Source organism: Citrus clementina, unplaced genomic scaffold (assembly GCF_000493195.1).
Source record: "Citrus clementina cultivar Clemenules unplaced genomic scaffold, Citrus_clementina_v1.0 scaffold_6, whole genome shotgun sequence".
NCBI classification, from domain to species: Eukaryota; Viridiplantae; Streptophyta; class Magnoliopsida; order Sapindales; family Rutaceae; genus Citrus; species Citrus x clementina.
Window position 1 is genome coordinate 13,665,738 of NW_006262139.1, and position 26,883 is coordinate 13,692,620.

The 26,883-nt window shown below is 33.2% G+C and overlaps 2 protein-coding genes and 1 pseudogene across 3 annotated transcripts; all 3 read left to right on the forward strand.

Moving 5' to 3' along the window:
* Window positions 1-622: 622 nt before the first annotated feature.
* LOC18039075 (actin) lies at window positions 623-3,970 on the forward strand. Its single transcript, XM_006429010.2, has 5 exons — window positions 623-751; window positions 1,590-1,674; window positions 1,827-2,220; window positions 2,809-3,422; window positions 3,528-3,970. The coding sequence occupies exons 2-5, from the start codon at window positions 1,615-1,617 to the stop codon at window positions 3,591-3,593; spliced, it is 1,134 nt and encodes a 377-aa protein (XP_006429073.1). The 5' UTR covers window positions 623-751; window positions 1,590-1,614; the 3' UTR covers window positions 3,594-3,970.
* A 1,153-nt stretch (window positions 3,971-5,123) lies between these two features.
* On the forward strand, window positions 5,124-9,759 carry LOC112097448 (annotated as a pseudogene).
* An 8,853-nt stretch (window positions 9,760-18,612) lies between these two features.
* Window positions 18,613-25,904, forward strand: LOC18038767 (dol-P-Glc:Glc(2)Man(9)GlcNAc(2)-PP-Dol alpha-1,2-glucosyltransferase). 2 transcript variants are annotated; one of them, XM_006429011.2, is made up of 9 exons: window positions 18,613-18,970; window positions 19,047-19,135; window positions 19,507-19,837; window positions 20,634-20,907; window positions 21,134-21,271; window positions 21,368-21,572; window positions 21,918-22,060; window positions 22,146-22,401; window positions 25,243-25,904. In XM_006429011.2, coding segments are annotated over exons 1-9 (1,527 nt in total). In that variant the 5' UTR covers window positions 18,613-18,880; the 3' UTR covers window positions 25,244-25,904. The 2 variants fall into 2 exon arrangements, with proteins under 2 accessions (XP_006429074.1, XP_024038228.1); XM_024182460.1 differs by lacking the exon at window positions 25,243-25,904 and having other exon boundaries at window positions 22,146-22,485.
* Window positions 25,905-26,883: the final 979 nt, after the last annotated feature.

Below are 26,883 nucleotides of genomic sequence, written 5' to 3' on the forward strand. Positions count from 1 at the left end.
GCAAAAAGTCATCCGATCGGATTGTTGACCAAATCCGATCCAATTCTAACTTGATTTTTTTTAGATCGAATTGACCTGAGTCCTAATATAGATTAATAAAATCAATGTTCAATTTACTATTAAATTATATAATTTAATAAAATTAATTTGTAATTAACTATAAAATCATATTATTTAAAGGTATGTCCACATAAAAAAAATAAAAATACCTAAATATTTCTCCTCATAACAAATTATAAATCTCGAAATATAATCATCATGCTATTCCATCGAATTTATTAGTTAGTTATTATTTAATTACCCGCTTCAAAAGTCCAGCAGCAGCATTGGTTTGGCCCGTTTGGGTGTGCACTGTGCAGTAGGTACGGAGCGAACAGAGCCAAATAATTTCCACCACGTGCAAACGGGACTCTTGAGTAAATATTTATAAAATCCAAGCACAAAACCGTCAAATAGGAAAAAAAAAAAAAAAGAACCGCAAAAGATGCGGAAAGCGAACGGCCAGCTGGATCCACAACGGCCGCCAGATCAGATTGACGCGTCGTGTGGACCGTGGATTCAGTACTTAAAAACGACAACCAATTAGCATTTACTTGCATTTAACACGCATTTCATTTCTGATTTCATTTGTATTTTGTGTTTATTTTTATTTTTATTTTTGTTGCCAATTCGAACCCAACGTAAGGCTGTGAGAGCTGCGCGGGTAAGCTGAGACCATCTCAGAGAACGTGAATTCTAGTGTTTCGATAAGGTATATTCTTTGTTCTCTCATTATCTGCTCCGATTTTCAAATTTTATGCGTTTTTTAATTTTGTTTTTGTCCTTTTTTTTTTTCAATTGATGCTGGTGCATTGTGGAATTGCTTCCATTTATGTTTTTTTAAATTAATTTTTTTGCCTGCTTGCACAGTGATTTGAAGTGATTCTTTTCGGGATTGATGGTATTAATTATTTCTTAAATTTAATTTGTTTTCGTTTCCTCTGGCACTGTTAGCCATTTTGCCAGAAATTTATGGAAATGGATGGTTTAGATTTGAGTTGCTTTGTTTTTGGTCCTTCGGGTTAATTGTTTACCACCGTTATTTTTGCTGAGGTTAATCTTTTTAGAGGTCAACAAGATTTTTTGATTGAACGCCTCGTATGCATATATGAAAATTCTATCCCATATCGATAGTCAGTTTGATTTGCAAACCGATCTAAATTGGGAAGTGGTAATTTAATACTTAATGTACAATCTTCGTTTGCATTACAATTGCAAGATGCGGCGTGGGAGAAGTTCTATTTAAGTGTATCTTTCCAAGTTATGCCGTAGATTTTGCACCTACATAGAATTTGAATTGTAATTGCTGATAAAATGGTCGAGCTCTCTTTGTGTTTTTGTTGTTATACATTTTCGTTGAGGTGTGTAATATGTTATAGCTGTCCATAGTTTTCCTGTGGAATGATTGGTGGCATTGCTAGATATTAGCTCGTTAAAAAACTAGTTCTATGATAGTTAATGACAGAAGGCTGCTTTCAGTCATTGCTGTGAATGTTATTGATCCGTTTATATGTTTTTCATAAATAAAATTTAATTCCATATGGTTACAGTGTATTCTCTAGCAGTCACTAGAAGATGGCAGATACCGAGGATATTCAGCCTCTTGTCTGCGACAATGGAACAGGAATGGTTAAGGTATGAGACAATGTTCTTTGTCCATGAGAAATGGAGACAGAATATCAATGCTTAAGCTAAGCTGTTGTAACCCCTATCTTATGAATATTTTGAAAGCTGTTGCTGAATATTATTATAGAATTTTGATTGATATTATTCGGAAACAATTTTAGGCTGGATTTGCTGGAGATGACGCTCCAAGGGCTGTGTTCCCTAGCATTGTTGGCCGGCCTCGTCATACTGGAGTCATGGTTGGCATGGGGCAGAAAGATGCATACGTTGGTGATGAAGCTCAGTCTAAGCGTGGTATTTTGACTTTGAAGTATCCAATTGAGCATGGAATTGTTAGCAATTGGGATGATATGGAGAAAATTTGGCATCACACTTTTTACAATGAACTTCGCGTTGCTCCAGAAGAACATCCTATTCTCCTCACTGAAGCACCACTCAACCCAAAGGCCAATCGTGAGAAGATGACCCAGATCATGTTTGAAACTTTCAATGCTCCAGCTATGTATGTTGCCATCCAGGCTGTTCTTTCACTCTATGCCAGTGGTCGTACTACTGGTAAGTTGTTTAATTAATTTGTACAAATATTTTAGTTCATTTAATTTAGCATTTTGGACTTGAGTTCACTTTCAAAATCACCTGATCTTTCAAAAAATATGGTTTTTTCACGAAGAAGCTAAGTCGTCAATTAGGTAACTTTCTTCTTCCTTTTCTTTTTATTTGATTGTTAGTCATCATATGAAAGCTTAATTGCTTCTCAATTGGATTCTTATTTCTTTTTCTATCCACCTTTTCCCTGTTAGTAGTTAGTAGTTTTAATTGTCTTCAATGCCTTCACTGAACTTTGCCTTCTTTACCTTAAATATTAGATATTAGTAGAATGGCATTTTGCAGTTGTTTTGCAGAGATTTTGTGATACCTAGAGAAAAAATTTGAGTTATGAAATAAGTGTGCTTTAAGAAGAAAGAAACCACTGTTTTCCTTTTGGATTATTCAATATATTATGCCAAATTTATACATGATTTTTTAAAGTAATTTGGGATGTTTTGCTTGTTTATGACATTAAATTATATTTTAATTATTCTCTGATCTTGAGTAATTTCTATGGAAATGATGACAATCTGTGTTCAATGCTCAATTCTGCAGGTATTGTGCTTGACTCTGGAGATGGTGTCAGCCACACAGTCCCAATCTATGAGGGGTATGCTCTTCCACATGCAATCTTGCGTCTTGACCTTGCCGGTCGTGATCTCACTGATGCCTTGATGAAAATCTTGACTGAGCGTGGCTACTCATTTACCACCACAGCCGAACGTGAAATTGTGAGGGATATGAAGGAGAAATTGGCATACATTGCCCTTGATTATGAACAAGAATTAGAAACCGCCAAGACCAGCTCTGCTGTTGAAAAGAGCTATGAGTTACCAGATGGTCAGGTGATCACCATTGGTGCTGAGCGTTTTAGATGCCCAGAAGTCCTTTTCCAACCATCAATGATCGGTATGGAGTCTGCTGGTATTCATGAAACAACTTACAACTCCATAATGAAATGTGATGTTGATATTAGGAAGGATCTGTATGGGAACATTGTACTTAGTGGCGGTTCCACCATGTTCCCTGGTATTGCTGATAGAATGAGCAAAGAAATCAGTGCATTAGCACCAAGCAGCATGAAGATTAAGGTGGTTGCTCCTCCCGAGAGGAAATATAGTGTCTGGATAGGAGGATCCATTTTGGCATCCCTCAGCACTTTCCAGCAAGTATGTTTTTCTTTCTTTTTAAATGCTTGAGATTAATTGGTGATTTCATTATTTCTTTCAAGAAAGTTCCTCATGGGAGGACTACTCCTTTCATTTTGAGTGCAGATGTGGATTGCCAAATCTGAGTATGATGAGTCTGGCCCTTCAATAGTGCACAGGAAATGCTTCTGATCAGGAGCAAATATGGACTGGAGCATGGTGCTATTTTAAAACCAAAATGCTGCTTGCATTTTCTATTTTAAAACCAAAATGCTGCTTGCATTTTCATTCATTTTATTGCCTTGGCATTCTTCATTTCAACGTGTGGACAACAACCTGGAAAGAACATAATCGTTGCTGTACTATTTCCAAATTTTTATCCCTTTTTCTCAGTAGTGATAAATTGTTACCCATCCAATATTGTGGGAAATGTTAATTCTGTCTTTTTATTCCTTTTTTTTTTTCAAACTGTTTACTTTATTGAAGCTCTACTGTATTTACGGATAAGTAGTGTTTCTCTTTAAAATGAATAATATTTGTGCTTCCACATCCAATTTGATGACGGCTAACAGCGAGTTGAGAAAAATGTTCATTCTATGTAAGTGTCATATATAATACTATATACGATGTTTGTCGTGTCTCATCAAATTGCAAAATACATAATTTTCTTTATCCATTTGTAGGCTAGTTGGAGCGGATTGTTTATGTAATTAATAAAACTCATTGATGGGTTTGGAGTAGGGTTAGCGAAAAAGTTCAGGTTGGTTCGGTCCGTGGGTTTAAAGTCTAGTCTGCATGAGTTGGGTTTGGATATGGGCTGAAAATTTTAAGATCTGCACATATTGGCTTTGGATAAGGGTCAAAAAGAGTCTGGATTTTTTAATTTTTTAAAAAGTAAATTTAAATAAAAAAACTTAAAATATTAAATTAATATCTTTTTTATATTAATATTTGTGATTTATTATGTTGTGTTATTAATATTTTATTATGTATTTCATAATTATGTATTTATCTTATTAATAATATGGGCTTGGGCCTAAGCTTGGAAAAGTTCAGCCCAACCCCATCTTTTGCAAACCTTAGATGTGATGATTCAGAAAAAGGGTGAATTGTTCTTCGCCACTTGATTGTAATTGAGAAGAAGATGAACCTAGAACTTTACTTAAAAGATGAATTCTTCAACAGTGATAAAGGTAGTAGAAATGAATGAGCCGACCCCAAAAAATTCAGATTAAGGCTCGAATTTAGAAACTTAGGGTTGAATTAAGCCTCAAGAGATAAGAGCCCAATCTTATTCGCACCAGGGCTACTGCCACTAAGGCTCATCTTAAGGATGTGGCAAACCCCCATGACTCACGGCGGTAACGGCTACGCCTTATCAAAATACCCTAGCCCGACCTTGGGCTTAAAAATTAATTAAACAAAAAAACACAATACTTACAAATACACACAAAATACACAAACAAATCAATCCTTAATCCCCCAGGCTATGTTTGGTTGACAGTGACAGAAGAGGAGGTAGGAAAGGAGGTGAATTTAAAATCTTTAATAATTTCTTTTGTTTAGTTGGAATAAACTAACAGGAAATTAATTTCTATAGAAATTTAATATCTATTGTAATAAGGAATTCATATTCTTCTTTGAAATGTAGGAATTTCAATTCCCTGACTTAAAAATAAGCAAATAGTCATTTGTAACTCTATAACATTTGAAAATTTTCAATTTTGCCCTTAGTTAAAATTTAAAAGATGAAAACCTAAAATTATTTTATCTCACGAGTTCTCTCTAACTAGTAGCCCGCTCTTCGATTTTCATCCATTTTCCCAACCGCTGCCATCGATTCAAATCAGCTGCTGCCATGAATTCATCTTAAAATAAGAAGAACAAGACGAAAGCAAAGGTAAATTTTTATGATTTTATAGATTTATTTAGTTGTTGATATGTTGATTTTTTTGATTTGTTGAGTTTATGATTCTGTTTGGTTGCTGAGAAAGTTATGGCTAATTTATTTTTGTTTTGTTTGTTTGTTGAACTAGACTTCATTATTTTCCTTGATTAATTAATTATGGATAAGTTTATTGAACTAGCCTTGATTCGTTTGTTTGGTGGGTTTATGATTTTGTTTGGTTGCTGAGAAAATTATAGCTTAGTTATTTTTGTTTTGTTTGTTTATTGAACTAGCTTTGATTAATTAATTATAACTGAGATTATTAAAAAATAGCACCAATCAGAGCTAGAAAGAAAAAACTCGCATGAAGAAGCTAATAGGACTGGGAGAGTTTATTAAGCTGGTACTTTTTCTACTCGCATTTAGTAATTTATTCATTTTATTCTTAAAATTAAAATAAAATTTGCATCGTAGTTGATTTTTTCCTTCTTACATAGTGAATATATATTTAACTCAGTTCATTTGTTTTTGTTCGAAATGGTTCATAGGAATGATGAGAGAAATGAATGGCAAATTCTGCATAATTGCTTTTCTTTTTGGGGAATTATTTTCTGTCTTATTTTGATGGTTTTCTATTTTCTACGTTTCTAGATGTTAACTGATTTGTAACTGAAAATGAAAATGATTATACTTGAATTATAGTGCAATGTAATTGAAAGCTATGGACTAGCATTGAATTGGTAAAATAGTAGTGGGATTCGGTTGACATTGACTTGTTTTAACTTCTTTTCTTTTCAGATATAAGTTGGTACACAATCACTAGAAGCGATCACAACTACCCGGAGATATTGCGAAGATTTAGTGACTTCCTAGATTTATTTTTCATAAGTGAGTGGGCATTTCATTTGTAGCACCTTTAAAAGTAAATTAAGTTTTTACTTAGTTCCTGCGCTTTTTTAATTGTTTTTCCCCTGTTCAAGTAAACTTTTGCAATTATTATGCATATCTTGCAACTTTTAACCTTATTATTCTAATTGAGTATGTATGTATGAATTTTTTTTTTACATTAAGACATGAATAATTCTTTAATAATATAATTGCTTAGGAAATGGTTTAAGGTACTTCTCCTAGCCATATTTATTATGATTTTTTCTGGTATTATATAAAAAATTTAGTGCTCCAATTCCTATTATTTTTTCCTACATTGATGATAGAACTGCTTAGGAGCACTAGATGGTACATGTATTAGGGTGAGAGTGCCTGCAACGGATAAACCTACGTATCGAAATCAAAAGGGAGAGATTGCCACTAATGTTTTGGGAGTATGCTCCCAAGACATGCAATTCATTTATGTTTTAAGTGGTTGGGAAGGGTCAGCGGCTGATGGTAGGGTTCTTCGTGACGCTATATATAAAACAAATGGTTTAAATGCCCCAAATGGTAAGTCATATACAAGAAATAAATAAATTCTGAAATATAAACTTTTAGTAATTGAAATCTGAATATTTATTTATGATATAAGTTACTACTATTTAATAGTTGTTGGATATGCTAATTGTCGAGGATTTCCTGCTTCTTATTGTGGACAATGGTACTACCTTAATGACTGGAAGAAAAACTATCAACCAACTAATTCACAAGAGTTTTTTTAACATGAAGCATTCAGCTGCTAGGAATGTTATTGAGAGATGTTTTGGTGTTCTTAAAAATCGGGTGGGCAATTTTAAAAATTCTTTCATTTTATCCTATCAAGACACATAATAAGATTATTATGACTAGTTGCTTACCACACAAATTAATCAGGATGGAGATGCCGTGTGATCCTTTTGAGGAAGCATTTGATGCTGTAAATGAGGTGGAATCCCTTAGAGATAGCACGATAACTAGTATATAAACCTCAGAAGAGTGGAATACATGGAGGACACATTTAGCACAAGAGATGTATCATCAATGGAGAGCAAGCAGGCAGAGCACATGAAGACTCCTTGAAAATTTTTGTTTTAATCAATGGATTGTATATGTACTATTCATGTTTCTAAATTTGAGGATTTTGTTTTATTTGGGTAACTTTTGATATTGTTTAAAAAAATTGGATTTGCTTCAGTTTCAAGTTTTTTTGTAGTTAAGTCTGCTAACTTTAATGAATATTAGTGAATGTATTATTATTGTTATCAAATAAATATGTAATCTTTGCCTCTAAAAAATTGGATTTACTTCAATTTTAGATTTTTTTGCAGTTACATTTGCTGAATCTAATGAATATTGGTGAATGTATTATTATTGTTATCAAATAAATATGCAACCTTTGCCCCTAAAAAATTGGATTTGCTTTAGTTTCAGTTTTTATTTTTTTAATATCTGAATTAGCAATATAAAACTAGTAAATGCCGGTTCCTACCCAAACAAAGATGAGGTTTTGCTTAAACTTAAAGCAACTGCTCTAAATCCAGTTGATTGGAAAATCCAGCAGGGCTTGTTACGTGCTTTTTTGCCTCGCAAGTTTCCTTGCATACCTAGTATATTAGTTTTGCGTCTGATTTTCTGTGAACTGGAATCTTTTAATAACTTTTGTCCTTCTTGAACGTATTTTGATATGTATGATTCTTAGTTGTGCCAAGCCTGTAATACCAATTCTATTATTGCATTTGCTTTTTTCCACTTACCCATTTGTATATTGACTTCTTAGATCATCTCATCTACTTAAACATGATTATGTACTTTTCATATGATAAATCAAGTAATTTGTTTTTCATCATACTGAATTTTCGAAATTACTTTAGTTTTTATTTGTTAATTTACTCAAGATGCTAAGTGATATGCTTGTGGAGCGTTATGGTCCATTCTATTGTGTTGTCTTACTTCTATAATGATTTTTTGAATTCTTGTTGTTATGGATTTGTCTCTGACTTTTATTTTTAACTTTTTATGCTTCTGTTTGAAGTTTTCACTTCCTGTGAGCTTACTACTATTCTGTTTTGCATATTTATCCATAGTTCTGTTTCTGTTTTGCCTCAATTGAGATTTGGTGTTGTTCACTGTTAATTTCTATTTGCCTCAATTGAGATTTGCTTGAGCCACTGGTTTTGATGGTTTGGTTTTGTGAGTGACAAATTATTGCAACTACTTTAGTATTTAGATAAATGGTTTGGTTTTCTAATTGATGTCTAATTTTTGTCCAATAGCTAAATGAATCGACAAGCACCACAAGCTCCAAAATCAAGATTTTAGAGTAAAGATGAAGATATCATACTCGTGCAGTCGCTTTTGGATTTGTATCATGATGGGAGAATTTACTCTGATAACAACTTCAGAAGTGGCTATTTGAAGGTCTTGAAACTGCTTTGGACACAAAATTACCTGGATGTGGTATAAAAGCTAAGTCACATATTGAATCACGCATAAAGACTTTAAAGATGCAATTTTGAACTGTACATGAGATGTTAACTGGACCGAATTGTAGTGGCTTTGGTTGGGACCCAGATAAGAAAATTGTAACCACTGAGACGGCAGTGTGGGATGCTTATATTCAGGTATTTTTTTAATTTTTGCTTGCTTGTTGGGGCTTATGCTAATATTATTCTGCTTGTATATGTAATTCATATTATTCTATCCAACTGTAAGCGCTAATCACACATCCATCTTTGGCCTTATCTTTCTTACAAGTGCTAACCAATTGTTGCATCATACTATTGGTTGATAATGTCATTTTGATATTGTCATATGAGAAATGTTTGGTCATTAAAGGAAAAATACAGGTAGAATGGTAGACCAATTCCAATTTATATTATAATCCTCAATGGCAGCAGATTGAGATTTAAAAGTTCAAAATGATGTGCTCTGCTTTTATGTAATTAATATGTTAACTAGTATACGTAAATGTTTGTTGAAGTGTGAACTTATATTTGCCATGATGTGAAACTTTTTCATAAAAATTGATCATTTTAAATAATTGCATAATCATAAAGAGACAGTAAATTTCCAGTATAACGCATTCCCATTTTATGAGGATTTGTGTTTGATTTATGGTAAAGATCTATAGAGAAAATTGAGAGGACAAGAGTGTGTAAAGAAACTGAAGGAGAGAATTTGAATTTTGAGGGTGTGCAGGATAATATGGATGATAGTATGTTTATTTCACATGCTCCAAAAAAGTGCCCAACAACTGCAAATAACTCATCAAGAAAAGGCGAAGAGCTAATGATTTAGAAGAGAGTAGAGAGTCATTTAAAGAGCTAACATATCTTTTTGTCACAGAAATGAAAGAAACTTCCAGTCGCTTGAGTCGAGCTCTAGGGTAAGAAATTAATGAGAAACAAGTAGGATTAAGTTGAAGAAAATTAGTACTCTTACAATAGTAGAACGCCTTAGAACCACCACTTTAATCGCTCGTGACAATGCCGCACTCAATGTTTTTTATAATGTTTGTGATGAAGAGCGAGAAGTGTTAGAGTGTTAGAAAATGTATATTTATAAAGGAGAAAATCGTCATTTTACACTTCAAGTTTTACTAACACTTCAACTTTTATGTATTTTAGTCTCTTGTAATTTAATTATGTACATTTTATTTTAATTAAGTATTTTATGTATTTTAGGGGTGTCATGGTCATTTCACAATGAACGAGAGATTAGACGGCAAAACAAACATAACTTTTGAACTCAGGACAGTCGAAAACCTTAGGAGGAGTATAAAAGAAAAAATGATAATGTTCACATGTACGGCACTATTCACATGTACGGTATTGTCCATGTTATTGTTCACGACACTGTTCACACAGACGGAACGATGACGTGGCATTGACCAATGATGTGGCATTGACTGATGAGGTGTCACGATTCCATTGGAGAAAATTGTTATGCACTGTTGATCGGTGACGTGGTAGCATATTAGTGGACCAAAAATCTCGCGTACGGTACATGCATATACACATGATTATTTTCAACCAAACCGCGTCACTGTTCAAGCTAGTTGACTGTTCAAACCGCGTGGTCAAACTGTGTCACTGTTCAAACTGCGTGGTCAAACTGTCACTGTTCAAACCGCGTGGTCAAATCGCGTACTGTTGGCTGATGACGTGGCACAATCTTGAGCGTTCAAACTGTTTTTAATCTGATGACCATGATTTACTCAATGTACCTATAAAAAGGGGGCCTACCCCCCTAATTTGGCATTTCTGAATCCATTTTTGGGCTCAATTTTATGTAATTCTTTCTCCATTTTGTATTTTCTACGTATTTTAATAAATTCTCATTTTGCCCCTAGTTCAATTATGAGTAGCTAATTTACTTTCAAGTTTGGGTTGAAGGTGAAGTCTCAACATGTGTCATGAGCTTTATTTGGTAAATTTACTTTCTTTTCCCCTTTAATTATTGTGGATATTTTGACTTTTCGTTGACAAATAATAATAATCTTGTCTAGATAACGCCCTAGTTTTACCGGCTCCCTAGTATAAGGTTATTATTATTTGGCACGATAAGCTCTTAGCACCATATTGATTAGAGTGTGGTTCATGAGGTGTGGATTTCCCTCTCATGATTTAATTGGCACTAATAAGGAATATTTAGTCAATAGTGCATGTTGATACGGATCTAGATATCTAAGTGCGTCATTTCAATAGATTTCTCTTCAATTTATTTTTGCCATTTTAATTTAAGTTTTAGAATATTCCAAATCACTTCCACCACAAATCCAATCAACCACCTAATTAAAAAATTAATTCTACACACAATTAAAATCTACCTCCTCGTGGGATCGACACTCGTCACCATTAATCTATTCTACAATAGATTCGTACACTTGCGAATTCAATAAAATTTGTCCAACAAAAAGCGTGGGTTAAACTTTTCTTTAATGGTAAATTTAAATAATTTTAGGCTTATTACTATTTTGATGACCTATGTTAGATCTATTATTGTTTTGATGCACTTATTTTAGACTTGCTATTTTTTTTTATGCACTCATTTTAAGCTTAATATTATTTAAGGAATTTATAACTCATTTTAGACTTATTATTGTTTTGATATACTCATTTTCTGCATATTGTTATTTTGATTTTTTTTAATTTATTGTCAAAATTTAGAAGCATTTAAATTGTATATAACAACAACAACAACAACAATAAATAATGAATTTTTTTCAAGACATTTTGACATTTAAAAAAATAATTTACAAGTTAACAAAAGTTTAGTATTGACATTAAATTATATTTAATTACTAATATTAATAGTGTAGTATTTAGAGTAAAGGGTAAATTTTTCCAAAAATAAAAATTACAATTCCTTTCCTCATGAAATTTTATGTTAAATCAAATATTGAAATTTAATTTCTCTATTCACTTTCTCCCTTTTTTTCTCCATTCCCTCTCAATTCTCTTATCTTCTCTCCTCTTTTTTCAAACCAAGCATCACCTCAGTTCTTCTATACTCATCTATCATCTTGAAACCTCATAGTCATCTGTCTCGCTCAACTACCTTTCACCTCTAAAATAATCGGTAACCACCGCTGTCAATTAGCCAGCCACCAAAATTATCGCACTAGTGTTGCATTGCACGAGAGAAAATGAGAGAGTCTTGAGCCACTGCTCATGTGCTGCACCTGCACAAACTACCACGCGATGGGAATCCATTCAATAATTCTATGGTTGTGCTTACTTTCTGGAGTGAGAGTGAGGAGTGTAGATTCCTCCCACTCCGGTGTTTATTTCAACAAATTGGAGAAGGAATGAGAATCTCATTCCGTGGGCCCCACCCATTTTTGGAGTGGGGAGTGAGAGTAGGACTCCCATGGGGAGAGGTGGCCTCTCCTTTTTCTACCTTTTAATTTAATTTAATTTGATTTTGTTGGAGATTTAGTTAATTAATTGTAAATATTTTGGTGTATCTTTTCCTTTATTATTTGATTTAGTCATAACAAGAAAGCATATATTAGGGAAATATTGTAGGATTAGTTTACATAATTTAGAGATTCTTTATTTAGTTTCCTTTTTTAATTAGCTTTCTAAGTGTATATATTCTGTCAAAGTTAATGAGAAAGCATGAACAAGAATGATTAATTCATCAGTATTCTTGTTTCATGGTATCAGAGCTAGGTTACTAGTTAAATTTTTTTTTTCTGGAGAACTGCTAAATATGATCTCAGAGGTGTCTTCCACTACAACATATCAAGCATCTGCATGATCCATAATCGGATCCTCATCTACACCGTCTTTTGATAGCTACTCTCTGTAAATTACACAGCACAAGCTTAACGGACTGAATTTTCGAGAATGGTTTCAATATGTTATTCTTGTCATCAAGGGTAGAGGGAAGGTTGGCTACTTGACAGGGGCAATAACACCTCCTTTGGACACAACACCAACTTATAGCACTTGGGAAGCAGAAAATTTGATTGTCATGGCTGGGCTCATTAATTCTATGGAGCCAAGTATTGGACGAACTTATCTGTTTTACAAGACAGCAAAGGAGATTTAGGAGGCAGTCCAAGAAATTAATTATGATCTTGAAAACACATCTCAATATTTTGAGATTCGATCAAAGATTTGCAACACTAGACAAGGAAGTCTCACAGTCACTAAATATTACAATTCCTTAATGGAGTTGTGGTAGGAAATTGATCTTTTTTATGAGTTGGGATGGTCTTGTACTACTAATGCAGAAAAATATAAAAAAAAAAATGCTTGAGAAAGAGCGTATTTTTTATTTTTGCAGGGATTGAATCCGGATTTGGATGAAGTACGTGGAAGACTGCTCAGGATGAAGCCTTTTCCAACCCTTCGAGAATCGTTTGCTAAAGTAAGGAGAGAAGAAAGTAGAAAGCGTGTGATGATAAATCCTTCCAGCTAAGATACTCATTCCTTAGAAGCACGAGGCTCGGCTCTTGTAGCAAACAAACAAGATGATGGTCATGTATTTCAGCCGAGAGACAAGATCTGGTGTGATTATTTTAAGAAGCCCTATCACACTCGTGAAACTTGTTGGGACTTACATGGCAAGCCACATGATTGGAAACCGAAGAAGCAACGCAAGCAAACCAAATCAGCCAATATAGTGGGAATCAGATTCAAGCAAAGTTGCTGGATTTAACTTCTTAACAGAGCAAGTGGAGATTCTACGGCAGCTTCTCAATCAAACTAAGGTGTCAACGGGATCCGAGAGTCAAAACTCAAAGATTCCTACTGCAGCTATGGCACAAACAGGTAAAATAAGTTAAACTTTCCTGTCAAAGTCACAACCAGCAGGCTATTAGATTGTAGATACAGGGGCCTCTAACTATATGACAGGGTCAATGAATGTCCTTGAGGATTATGACAAGTGCAATAGCAGGATAAATGTGTGGGTTGCGGATGGAAAAATGTCACCTGCAGTTGGGAAGGGCACTGTTTGCTTACCGAATATGATATTGTAATCAGTTTTATATGTGCCCAAATTGGCATATAATCTTTTGTCAGTTAGTAAGCTAACAAAAGATATGAATTGTGTTGTGACTTTTTTCTCCTCTCATTGTGAATTTCAGGATCGTTCTTCAGGGAAGATGATTGGCATTGCTGAGAAAAAATATGGCCTATACTACTTCTCGGGAGTTAGGGATTCCAGTAGAGTTAAGTCACAAAATAAAATGTCCATGTCAGTTGTTTCCAACTCTGATATTATGTTATGGCATCAACACTTAGGGCATCCAAGCTTTCCTTATATGAAAGTTTTATATCCAAATCTTTTCGTCAATAAAGAAAATTTTTCATTTCAATGCGAACATTGTGTCCTTTCTAAACAATCCAGAGTCAATTATCCGCCACATATATACAAACCCTCAAGACCTTTTCAGTTGATTCATAGTGATATATGGGGTCCATCCTTAAAAATCAATTTAACTAGAACTCAATAGTTTGTCACTTTCATAGATGACCATACTAGGGTGTGTTGGGTGTACTTGATGAAAGATAAATCCGAGGCATTTTACTGGTTTCAACAGTTCCACAAATTTGTCCAAAATGTTTTGTGTTAACACACCAAAACAAAATGGGGTTGCCGAAAGAAAGAATTGACATTTGTTGGAAGTTGCTCGATCAATAATGTTCACCAGTTCTATTCCAAATTCCTATTGGGGTGAGGCAATTCTCACATCCACATATTTAATTAATCGTCTACCCTAAAAAACACTTCAATTCATAACTCATTTGAGTTTCTTTCTTGATCATTTTCCAAATATAAATTTTTTCAACTCGTTGCCCCTAAAAATATTCGGTTGCACAGTGTTTGTCTATAATAAACAATCCAACCAAAGCAAACTTGATCCTAGGGCTCTTAAATGTGTATTTATCGGATATTCTCCATCCCAAAAAGGGTACAAATGTTATTCCCCTTTTCTCAAAAGATTTTTTGTCTCACGTGATGTAACTTTTTTTTAGAAAATCAGCCCTTCTATCACAACAACCATCTCCAGGGGGAGAATTCTGATGAAGATGGTCATTGGGATCCTAGTCTATCTCTTCCAATATCATAAGATGTCTCATTTTTGCCCATGAATTCTACCCTAATAGAACCATGAAATGTCAGTGTCCAACCACCTCCAGAAAACTCAAGTCCAAGTCCATTTCCTATCCCTAGTCATTTTTCTACCTTTTAATTTAATTTAACTTAATTTAATTTGATTTTGTTGGAGATTTAGTCAATTAATTGTAAATATTTGGGTGTATCTTTTCCTTTATTATTTGATTTAGTCATAACAAGAAAGCATATATTAGGGTGATATTGTAGGATTAGTTTACATAATTTAGAGATTCTTTATTTAGTTTCCTTTTTTAATTAGCTTTCTAAGTGTATATATTCTGTCAAAGTTAATGAGAAAGCATGAACAAGAATTATTAATTCATCAGTATTCTTGTTTCAGATTTAATATTTAATAAAATAAAATAAAAAAATATTATATTTATTTAACTAATATTATTATATTTAACTAAATAATAATTTGCATTGATTATAAGTTAAAATTACTTTAAAATAATAATATTATATTAATAGAGAATTAATAAATATTACTATATGCTATCTTTATTTAATAATATAATATTATTATATTTTTTAAAAAATAATAGTACTTTATTTATTTAATATTAATAATTAATAATAAAAAATAATTTATCCTAAGAAAATATTAATTTTGTACTAAATAATATTATATTAATAAATAATAAATTTAATATAATTAGATTAAATAAAATAATGTTTCATTTTATATTTACCCTTCTTTTTATTAAATTTACTATAATTATATTTAATAAATATTTAAATAATATTATTATATTTAACTAAATAATAATTGGGTTTGATTCTAAGTTTAATTTACTTAACAACAATATTATTATATTAATAGAAAATTAATAATTTATTATATACCATCTTTATTTGAAAATATAATATTATTAAATTTATTTAAAAATAATAGTATTATATTTATTTAATATTTATAATTAATACTAATAAATAGTTTATTCTAAGAAAATATTAATTTCATACTATGTTAATACTAAAACTATTTCATTTATATTCCCCTTATCAACAATTTTTAATTTATATAATTATAATTATAATTAATAAAATTGTAATGTTCATAATTAAGAATATTAATAATTATTATAAATTTATAAATATAATAAAATAAATGTTTATTCATTAAATATATTTTTATTAACTTTGTAATTAAAAATTATAATTCTTTAAATAAGAATAATATTGTAATTTCAAACTATTTACTCCAAATCCAAGACAAAGTAAATACATAAATTGGATTATGATTTTCATTCTATGCTTCTATTTCAGTGCAAGTAAACAATTTACTTCCACTCTCACTCCAATCCAAAAAGTAAATGCTACCTATAGGTATTGAATCTTGATAAGTTAAGTTCACTTGTGTGTCAAACGTGATCTTGGGCCCCATCATATCATTCTAAAACGATGCTTGATGTTAGAAATAAAAACCTACATCTTTATTTTTGCTATTTTAATTGATGGGTGATTATTTGCAAATTGCTTAAATTTTGGGTTAATATATTATGTAGGTTGAAAGCTCGTTTAATCCATATATTTTGAAGTTAGTGTCCGTTTAGTCTCTATATTTTTAAAAATACCTCAAACCATCCATACCATTAAATTATTGACACTCTTGCCATTATCTTTTGTTCCTTTTAACTTATTTTTACAATATTACCCCATTATAATAATTTTGTAGACATTATTAAAAAGAAAAAAATAAATTACCAGTCTAACACCCAAACAAAATAAAAAATATATCTATATATTAATTTTTGTGGAACACTCTTGCGTTAAAATATTAATTTTTCTAAAAAAATTGTTAATGTAATTTTTTACAATATTATTTTTTTAGACATATGTGAGCTTCCACAAAAATTAATTTTTTTATATTTTATTTTTGAGTTTAATTTGATAATCTAATTTTTCATTTAATATAAAAAAAGAAACATTATTGTAAGAGTGTAATATTGTAAAAATAAGTTAAAAAGAATGAAAAATAATGGCATGAGTGTCAATATTTAGCAGTATGGGCGTTTTGAGGTGTTTTTAAAAGTATAAGAACTAAATGGACACTAACTTCATAATATATGGACTAAACAAATTTTTACCCTATTATATATATCAGTCGGCTATCAAATATTACCAAAAAAATAATAATGATAAATTTTTTTTAAAATAATAATCGGGCTCAGAAAAAGTCAGAATTGGACTCTAACCGGACGAGGGTTGAGACTCTTAAAGGGTCAGGTTTTTTAAAAATTAAGGTAATTCATTTAAGTCAAGGATCATACACCTAAAAGTAGTCATTTTAATTATATAAAAATCAAATATGTTTTTAGTTTCAACCCCCAATAAAGAAATGATTAATGATGGCGTTTTGTTTACTCATCCAGGCATCCAGGCATCCAGGCATCCAGTACTCTTATCCCCAGTCTCTCTATCTATGCTAAAATTATCATATAATTGTACTAGTTATGGATTTTCTAGATGAGTATGTTCTGAATTGATCATCTGGAGGAGCTTCAAATTTTGCATGAGAGGGGTAAATTTAAAAGATAATTACAATCTTGAAATTTTTTTGGATGGGTCGAAAATGTACAATCAAAAGGCCTGCTACGATATTACACAGAAAAGAGTTATTTCGGCGCTGCCCCAAATGTTTTGACATTCTCAGCTAGACGCCCAATTGTTTTGACTCCTTCCACCACGCACCCAAAACTGTCAATTCTTCTGTTAATTATAACGGTGCCGTACGAAATGTTTAATTAACAATATTGACCATTAATTTGAATTTAAATGAGCTTTTTTCAGTAATTACTTAAACTAGAAAACCAGCACATTGAATTGAATATCTACGACCAAAATATCCCTTATAAATACTAAGTTATAAAAATAAAAATTTACTACATGATAGTTTTATAAAAATAAAAATTTACTACATGATAGTTTTATTTTTTATTTAAAGAAATTAAACTTGGACTAAAATTTTCAAGAGTAGACTTCACTAAATTTTACAGGAGTAGTTAGAAAAATACATGTTTCGTTATTTGAGATTCGTCTCTAATACCAAATGCTATAGACATTAATTGTCTACAATGAAAAACAAAACAAAAAGAAATAAAATAATATAAATAAGTTAATTCTAGGAAATTTAAACCTTCCAATAAATTTTTATTGTAGGACCTAAAAAAATGATACAAACATAAATGGGGTTAAATTGAGAAAATAAACCTACAAAAAGAATATTGGTTATTTGAGATATTAATAATCTCATAGTACAAATTAAGTTGTAATAAAATAGTATTCATTCTATTTATATTTGTTATGAAATAGGGATTATCTTAACACAACTATCTTCTGAATATAAGCAACTAATTAACCATAATCCCCACAAATAACTCCAACTACATCACCAATAGCTAACCTATACTACTACTAGATAATATCTTACTATATTTGGATAATTAATGCAAAAAAATAAAATAAATAAAAATATTAAAACAAATGATCGTATCAAAGAGGAATTAAAAAAAAAGGAAGGAAGAAAAAAGACGATAAAGAAAAGACAAAGGAAGCAAAAAAGAAGATGAGAAAACGAATGAAAACCCGAAAAAATGACAATTATTTTTTTATATATTTATTTGAATTTTGTGTAGAAAGACCGTTCTACCCTTTCTTCCGTCTACATAACAGCGGATTTGACGGTTTTGGGTGCGAGGTGGCAGGAGTCAAAACAATTTGGATGCGCGGCGGAAAAAATCAAAAAAATTTGGGGCAGACTGGAAATAACCATACAAAAAATTAACGACCAAGGGTGCTTCGTTAAAGTCCAGCGAAATTTGAGTTTGATTAAAGCCCTCGATTGTTTGACGGTTGATTTTGTTTATTCGAACTCGAAGTGCTAAAAAGCCACATCAAGCCAAATGGATTTACGATTCAATACTGCAAAAACTAATCATCCCTAGTATCAGCAGAAAAAACGTCACAGATCGATTGATTGCGGCAGATTCAAGTCAACTTGTCAACGTTGGCTTTCGATAATCGAACTTTTGGCAGAGCGAGAGATATGGGTAGAATAGCAGTGGCAGTAATTGTGAGCTTTTGGGTCATTCCCATTTCAATAGTTGTTAATCGAGTTGTTCCTGAACCTTACATGGTAATAATGGAAACCCCCTTTTTGTTAATATTTGTGCAAAAATCTAGCTGCTTTAATGACTAGTGATAATGTGCAGGATGAGATATTTCACGTACCTCAAGCTCAGCAGTACTGCAAAGGCAATTTCAAGAGTTGGGATCCCATGATCACCACCCCACCTGGCCTGTATGCTCTCAGTCTCTATCAATTTTTTTTTTCTCTATGATGATTTTTTATTCACTATCTGATTTTAGTGTCGATGTTACAAAATGGAATTATATGTTTTCGTGCTTTATTACAACATTTGTACTTGAATGCTGTTGGCTGATTTGTGGAATAGTACATAAATGAAGGTACTTTGGGTTGAGTTGGGGGCAGTTGCAACAAATGAACGATATGCTTCTGTTATCATGCTCTGAGTATTGTCTCCAATTGTCTATTGATATACGTTGTAGGGTCTTCTTGAATTGTTTGTGAGTTTTGGAATGCAACTTAAAACCTCATTGGTGTAATATATTTTTAGGGAAGTTGATCCTTGCAGTTTACAACTTTTGCAGGTACTATCTTTCACTTGCCTATGTTGCTTCTTTGTTTCCAGGCATGCTCACTGTGAAAGCGGTCTCATTTTTTGATGTTTGCTCTACTGCTGTTCTTCGCTCTACAAATGGTGTCTTGGCAGTATTGTGCAGCATTATTTTATATGAAATAATCACCTACCTGAGACCAGCTCTTGATGATAGAAAAGCAACACTTCAGGCTGTGGTCCTAGCCTTGTATCCCCTCCATTGGTTCTTCTCTTTTCTTTACTATACAGATGTTGCATCACTTACCGCTGTGCTTGCAATGTACCTTGCTTGTTTGAAGAAGAAATACCTGTTTAGTGCATTGGTAAGGTTCAATTCGACTATCTAGTTTATATTATCAATATAGTTCTAATGTTTCCGGATTTTTTTTTTCCAACTAGTCGTGCGGACATGTAATTTTCATTATTTCTCTCCTCAATCTGTCTATCTTGTGGTATCTCCTATTGAAACACTAGTAGGGGAAACTTGAAACAACTTAATTGGAAAACCTTTGCTTGACAACCTCAGGTACATCTCAATGTTCTGGTCCTTTCTTTAGCAACCATTGAAGCCTCATCATCGACTGATTTTCAACTCTGTTGGAGACTTTTTTTTTTTTTTTGGTGATGCCATAAAGGTTCACTTGTCGTTTTGGATTCCCAAAGGTTGTAGTGATACTTCATCAGTCATCACCATATTTGCATCTTGCTAAGGTATATCATGAAATGGTTAAAAACACTCAACAGTTGTTTTATTATTTTGTTTTATGACAAGTTGACATCAAAACGTAAATGCTACTTTTCCTTTCAAGCAAAATTCCAAAAAACCAGAAGTGTTTGATTTCTTAAGTTGCTTTTTGGACAGTAAGCAATAAAATATTAAGAACACTTAAGTGAGACTGTTGATGAGCAATCACCAATCAAGGGATTTCCAGAATGGGAAAGTTTGTTTCTAGGTGATAAGACAAATATGTTGTTTGTTCAGTTAGCTGTGAACAGAAGAGTGTGTTGCTTAAAGCTTCTAGAGTCTATGAATGATTACTCTAACAAACTGGGGAGAGAATGTGATTGTCTTATTCTTTTGATATGCAAGCGTTGAATTGTCTTCTGGTTTCTAATCAGCTTGGCGCGTTCGCAGTTCTCATTCGTCAAACAAATATAATATGGATGATTTTTGTTGCATGTATTGGGGTCATAAATATTACTCTGGCCCATAGAAGAATTGGTGCGGAAGTGAATGAAAATCATGTGTCAGAGAGGAAAAACGATTTCCTAACTTCCACCAGTAGCATCAGTGTGGGCTCAAACTTGAGAAAAAGAAAGTCTGGCAAGGCCGTAGACAAGGATGATATTTCTATCCGTAGTACAAGTAGCTTTTCAGCGACTCAAACATCAGGTTCTGTTTCAGATGTTTGATTAAATTTTGATAGTTTTGTAATTTTTGAAGCCTTGTTTCGGTGCACAGTTTTTGCATTGACATTACAAGCTCTCCATCTCCTAGGATGTTAGTAAATTTGCCAGCTAATCTGGAAGCCTCTCAAAATTGGTTTCTCTTAGCACATCATTGATTAATTTTGTTTGTTTGTGATGCTTATAAATGTCTTTGTGCCATTATCATGCAGGGCTTCTTGGTGAGATTCAGGATATTATTTTGACTTCATGGCATATGAAGTGGGGGATTTTGGTCTCATTTAGCCCTTTCCTGTTGGCATTGTTGGCTTTTATTGCTTTCATTCACTGGAATGGAAGTGTAGTTCTTGGTACCAGTCATCTCGCCATGCTCTTTTTCAGCCAGTACTAGATCTGTTTATTTTGTTGTGTTTCATTAACTTCTTGCCATTTCCCAAATATTGCAGGTGCAAAAGAAGCTCATGCTATTTCTCCACATTTTGCACAGATAATGTATGTCAGTCTCTTTTCTGTTCTTTTGTCACCTCCTCTGCACATCACCTTTGGACAAGTTGCAACTTTGCTTCAGTCATTCTGGAAGAACAGGCCTCTTAGTTTCTTTCAATGGCTCTTTGCCCTCACTGTTGGACTCCTCACTGTGCACTTTTTCAGGTCAGTTCAGCTAATTTGGGTGCAGAGCAAATTGTCTTATTAATTAGATTTCCAAAACTATTGGGAAGTGTTTTTGTTTTATGCAGTGAATTGTTAGAATTGGTTTGAAACTTGTATGCATAAATTGTGTTTGCGATGTAATGCCAAGGTCACTTTTTTTCTATTGTTTGCATTTCCAGATATAACACAAGTTTCTGTTTCCTTCACATCCTAAAGTGTTTATATTCCTTTTCTTTCAGCAAATTTCCATTATAAAGTTTAATACTTTTGATTTTGCGATGCATGCACAGTTATGTTTGGAACTTTTGTTCTTGTTTAATCACATAGTTCAATGAATTGATGCAGCATTGCTCATCCATATCTTCTTGCTGACAATCGGCACTATCCTTTTTATCTCTGGAGGAAGGTCATAAAAGCTCATTGGTCGATGAAATTTCTTCTGGTGCCACTCTATGTTTATTCCTGGTTCTCAATTTTCGGTATATTGGGTTAGTAAAATAATTCTAGCAATTGTTTCACGTCTGTCTTTCTTTTCAACCACCATGAGGCCTTATTTAAATCTTTCATCTGTAGGGAGAACTCAAAGGAAGATCTGGGTGTTGGTGTATTTCTTGGCTACCGCTGCAACTCTTGTTCCTGCTCCGCTAATCGAGTTCAGATACTACACAATTCCATTCTATTTCTTGATTCTTCATTCCGACAATACTGATAATCGACATTGGCTCCTCATGGGGGTTCTTTATATGTCTCTCAACATCTTCACATTGATGATGTTCTTGTTTAGGCCATTTCATTGGGACCACGAGCCTGGGATTCAGAGATTTATATGGTAAGAGTATAGAAATGCAAAAGAAAATAATTCAAATGGAAAGGAGAACAAGTGCTAATCATGAAAGTAATTTTCAATTTCTTTGCTGGCTCATATTTCCCATTGATCACTCTTTAGTTTTTGAATTGATGAAACAAAAACTCACACTTTTACCTCATCACTTTTGGGGGTTCAATCATTGGATCATGTTAGGAAATTGGTGGGTGAAGTAGGGCCACAACTAAAATGAAATTGGAAGAAAATAAAGAACAAGCACAAAAAAGGACACCCGAAAATTACGTGGTTCGGCTTTTAGTCTATGTCTACGGGCGAAGACAGAAGGAACATATTGCACTAGTAAAATGAGGATTACAAGTATTGTAATATTTTGGCTCATTACCCAGAATCACAATACACTTAATCTGTCAAATCACTAAAACAAGAGTTTAAAACTCTTAACACTTTCAACTTTCAAGTCTTTTCTCAAATGAATTAGAGAGCTTTAAAATTAGGATAGATTAAATGAAATGAGGAGTTTTCTTTTATAGCCAAATATTGACTATTATTTTTTTTTTCTTTCAATTATGGATGACACAATTTTTTCAATATGATTGGTGCCGCCCTTAGCAAATGTAAAAAAGGGATGTGAAATTCTTGCTCTTTCTAGAAGAGCAGCCCACCTCATTTGACATTCTCCCACTTGGAGATTAGATTGGGGACTAATCAATCTCTACACCATCCTTTCTGTTTCGTCATTGTCATGTAGCCTACGTTTCAGTTAGGCCACAAGACGATCTACTCTAGACAAACTTGTTAGTATTGATTGACTTGGTCATAACATCTGTTAGATTCTCCTTCATAAGGATTTTCTATAAATCCACACTTCCGTCTTCCACTACTTCTCGAACAAAGTGGTACTGAATTCCTATGTGCTTTGTTCTGGAATGAAAAGTTGGATTCCTTACAATGTGCAAGGCACTCTAACTGTCACAATACATAAAAATTTTCTCTTGTTTGTGCCCGAGTTTCTCCAATAACTTTTGTATCCAAATAACTTACTTGCAAGCTTGTGTAGTTGCCATGTACTCTGCTTCTGTTGTAGATAAGGCTACAATGGTCTGCAGTTTTGAAACCCAGCTTACAGCTCCTTCCACAAGTGTAAACACATACTTAGTAGTTGATTTCTTTTTATTAAGGTCTCTTGTAAAATCCGAATCCACGTAGCCCCTGACAGTAAATTCTGATCATTCATAGCATAATGCAACATCAGAGGTTTCTCTGATGTATCTCAGAATCCTCTTCACAGTTTTCTAATGCTCTTCACCAGGATTCGTCATGTATCGATTGACTACTCCTACTGCTTGTGTAATGTCTGATCTTGTATAAATCATATCGAGCATTAAATTTTCCACTGTTGATGCATACGGTACTCGAAAATTTGATGCATACGTGAATTGTACTTTTACGTGAACAGTACCCCGACTCTAAAAAATACAATCAGTAGCTCTGATACCATTGTTAGGAAATTGGTGGGTGAAGCAGGTTTACAGCTAAAATGAAATTGGAAGAAAATAAAGAACAAGCACAAAAGATGACACCAGAAAATTACGTGATTCGGTTTTTAGCCTACGTCCACGAGCGAAGACAGAAGGAAAATATTTCACTAGTAAAATGAGGATTACAAGTATTGTAATATTTTGGCTCATTACCCAGAACTTCAATATACTCGATCTCTCAAATCACTAAAATAAGAGTTTAAAATTCTAACACTTTGAACTCTTGATTTTTTTTCTCAAATGAATTAGAGAACTAAAATTGGGATAGATGAGACGAGATGAGGAGCTTCTTTTCCAGTCTTTCATTCCAAAATAAAGCACATAGGAGTTCAGTACCACTTCATTCGAGAGGTAGTGGAAGACGGAAGTGTGGATTTACAGAAAATCCATATGAAGGAAAATCTAGTAGATATTATGATCAAACCAATCAATATTGACAAGTTTGTCTGGAGTAGATCCTCTTGTGGCCTAGCAGAAACGTAGACAATATGACAATGGCGAAGCAGAAAGGATGGTGTGGAGATTGATTAGTCCCCAATCTAATCTCTAAGTGGGAAAATGTCAAATGAGGTAGGCTGCTCTTTCTAGAAGAGCAAGAATTTCACATCTCTTTTTGACATTTGCTAAGGGCGGCACCAACTATATTGAAAAAATGGTGTTGTCCATAATTGAAAAAAAAATAATAGTCAATATTTGGCTATAAAAGGGATCTCCTCATTCCGTTTCATCAATCCTAATTTTAGAGCTCTCTAATTCATTTGAGAAAAGAATTGAGAGTTAAAAGTGTTAGAGTTTTAAACTCTTGTTTTAGTGATTTGAGAAATTGGGTGTATCGAGATTTTAGGTAGTGATCCAAAATATTACAATACTTATAATCCTCATTTTATTAGTGAAATACTTTCCTTTTGTCTTCGCCCATAAACATAGGCTAAAAGCCGAATCACGTAATTTTCTGGTGTTCTCTTTTGTACTTATTCTTTATTTTCTTCCAATTTCATTTTAACTGTGACCCTACTTCATCCACTAATTTCCTAACAGATCATGCAAATACGAACATCTAGGGGTGGGCAAAAAAAGTTGATTAATCAAAAACCGAACCGTTCGGTTCGGTTCGATTTTTTTTTTACATCCAAAAAATTGAAATAGTAATTTAGCATAAGTAGTAAAATCAGTCGGTTCGGTTTTTGGTTTTAAAATAAAAACCAAAAACCGAACCGACCACAGGAAAAAACCGAACGCAAATTGATTTTTACACAATCCCTAATCTAACACATTCTTGATTCTTCTCATCTTCTGATCTTCACAGACTTCACTCTTCAGCCGAAAACCGAAGCCGCAGCCCCTTCACCGCTGGAATCTCGTCCCCGCTGCTGCTCATCCTTCACAAATCTAATTTGCCATCGCTGCTCATCGCCAACTCTCTTCCTCTTTAGCATTTCTGGGTTCTTTGGTTCTTGTCAACAAAATCTCTCAGCAGAACAAAAATTGATTTCTCTCGCTGCTGTTTTTGTCTCTCATTTCTTTGGTTTGTTATGTTTTTGTAGAGAACTTGAGCTGCTGCTGGCGTGAAAAGGTAATCAGACAAGAATTCGTACTGGGTTTGACTTGGTGGGAGCAAGTTCTGAAAATAAAAAGAAATGGGGATTTTATCGCCCTTCCTTTTCGGGATCCAAGTAATTCTTTGTTGGCCATTCTTTATGTTTCGACTGTACAATCCAGAAACAATTTTTTTTAAAAAAAAAAAGAAAAAGAATTCAGGAGTGCAGCAGCCACACCATCAAAGAGAATTTCATTCAATCCCTGAGCAAATGTCTTCTTGTTACAGATCGTGCATGGAAAATTATTGTGAAGAAGAAAGGTAAGCACTAGCATCGCCCGATCCTGCTGCTCAAGCTCAGCTCAATCAGTGGACAGAGTATGATTATATTCCTTAAATCTTTTGGGTCTGAACAATGAAATGATTTAAGTTAAAATTATAGGTTATATAGCCTAATTATTAGTCATATTTAAGTAAAATTTTACCTTTTACAAATATATTTTGATTTAAACTTGTTATTTGAACATGTTATGTGTTATTAAACATACTTTGAGGCATATTTTGATTTTTTATTTGTTAACATTTTATGTTTGTGATAGATTTATTAATTTAAGGTTTTAAATTTTAAAAAGCCTAAAATAGGCTCAATAGGCCCATAATTAAAATAATCGAACTGAATCGAATCGAATTATTTCAATTAATTGAGTATTTGATTATTTCGGTAATTTGATTAATCGCGATTATGATTTTAAAATAATCGTAATCGAACGATTATGAAAAATTTAGTAAAAAACCGAACTGTGCCCACCCCTACGAACATCTTGGAATTTTGGGACCAAATATTGTAGCCATTTCATGTCTAGTTGTGGTTGAGAAAGCTGAATCATGAATCATGAATCATGTTGGCTTGTGCACATTTTTCACATGACGGTGCATCCCATGGTTGCTTAATCCTTTTTATAATGGTATGCCAAGCTATTATTGCTAATCGTGAATGGTTTCGCAACAATGTACTGTAGTTATGTTTAGCTAATTGGAAAAATAACATCAGGTTCGCTCTTTTATTATCATATTCCAAACGAGGTCATAATTTGTCTATGAGTGCTGCTATTCACCCTGATTTTTAACCCCGAAATGCACCCCGAATTTAAAACGCACCGTTTTGATAAAATTGAAAACGGTGCGTTTAACCCATGTTTCTTCCTTTCCTTTCTTTTGCCAAACCATAGAAACGAACCTTTGCTTCCTTTTCGTTTAATCCTATCATCTTGTGGTCGCTGCCGCTGCTGCTTCCTTCAAGACCGAGCTCTCTGCCGTTACTGCTTCAAAGCCGTCTGATCAATCGACGATCCGACACTGGGGCCCATCAACTGGCGCGTCTGCCTCAGCATTTTCTTCGTCCTCTCCGGC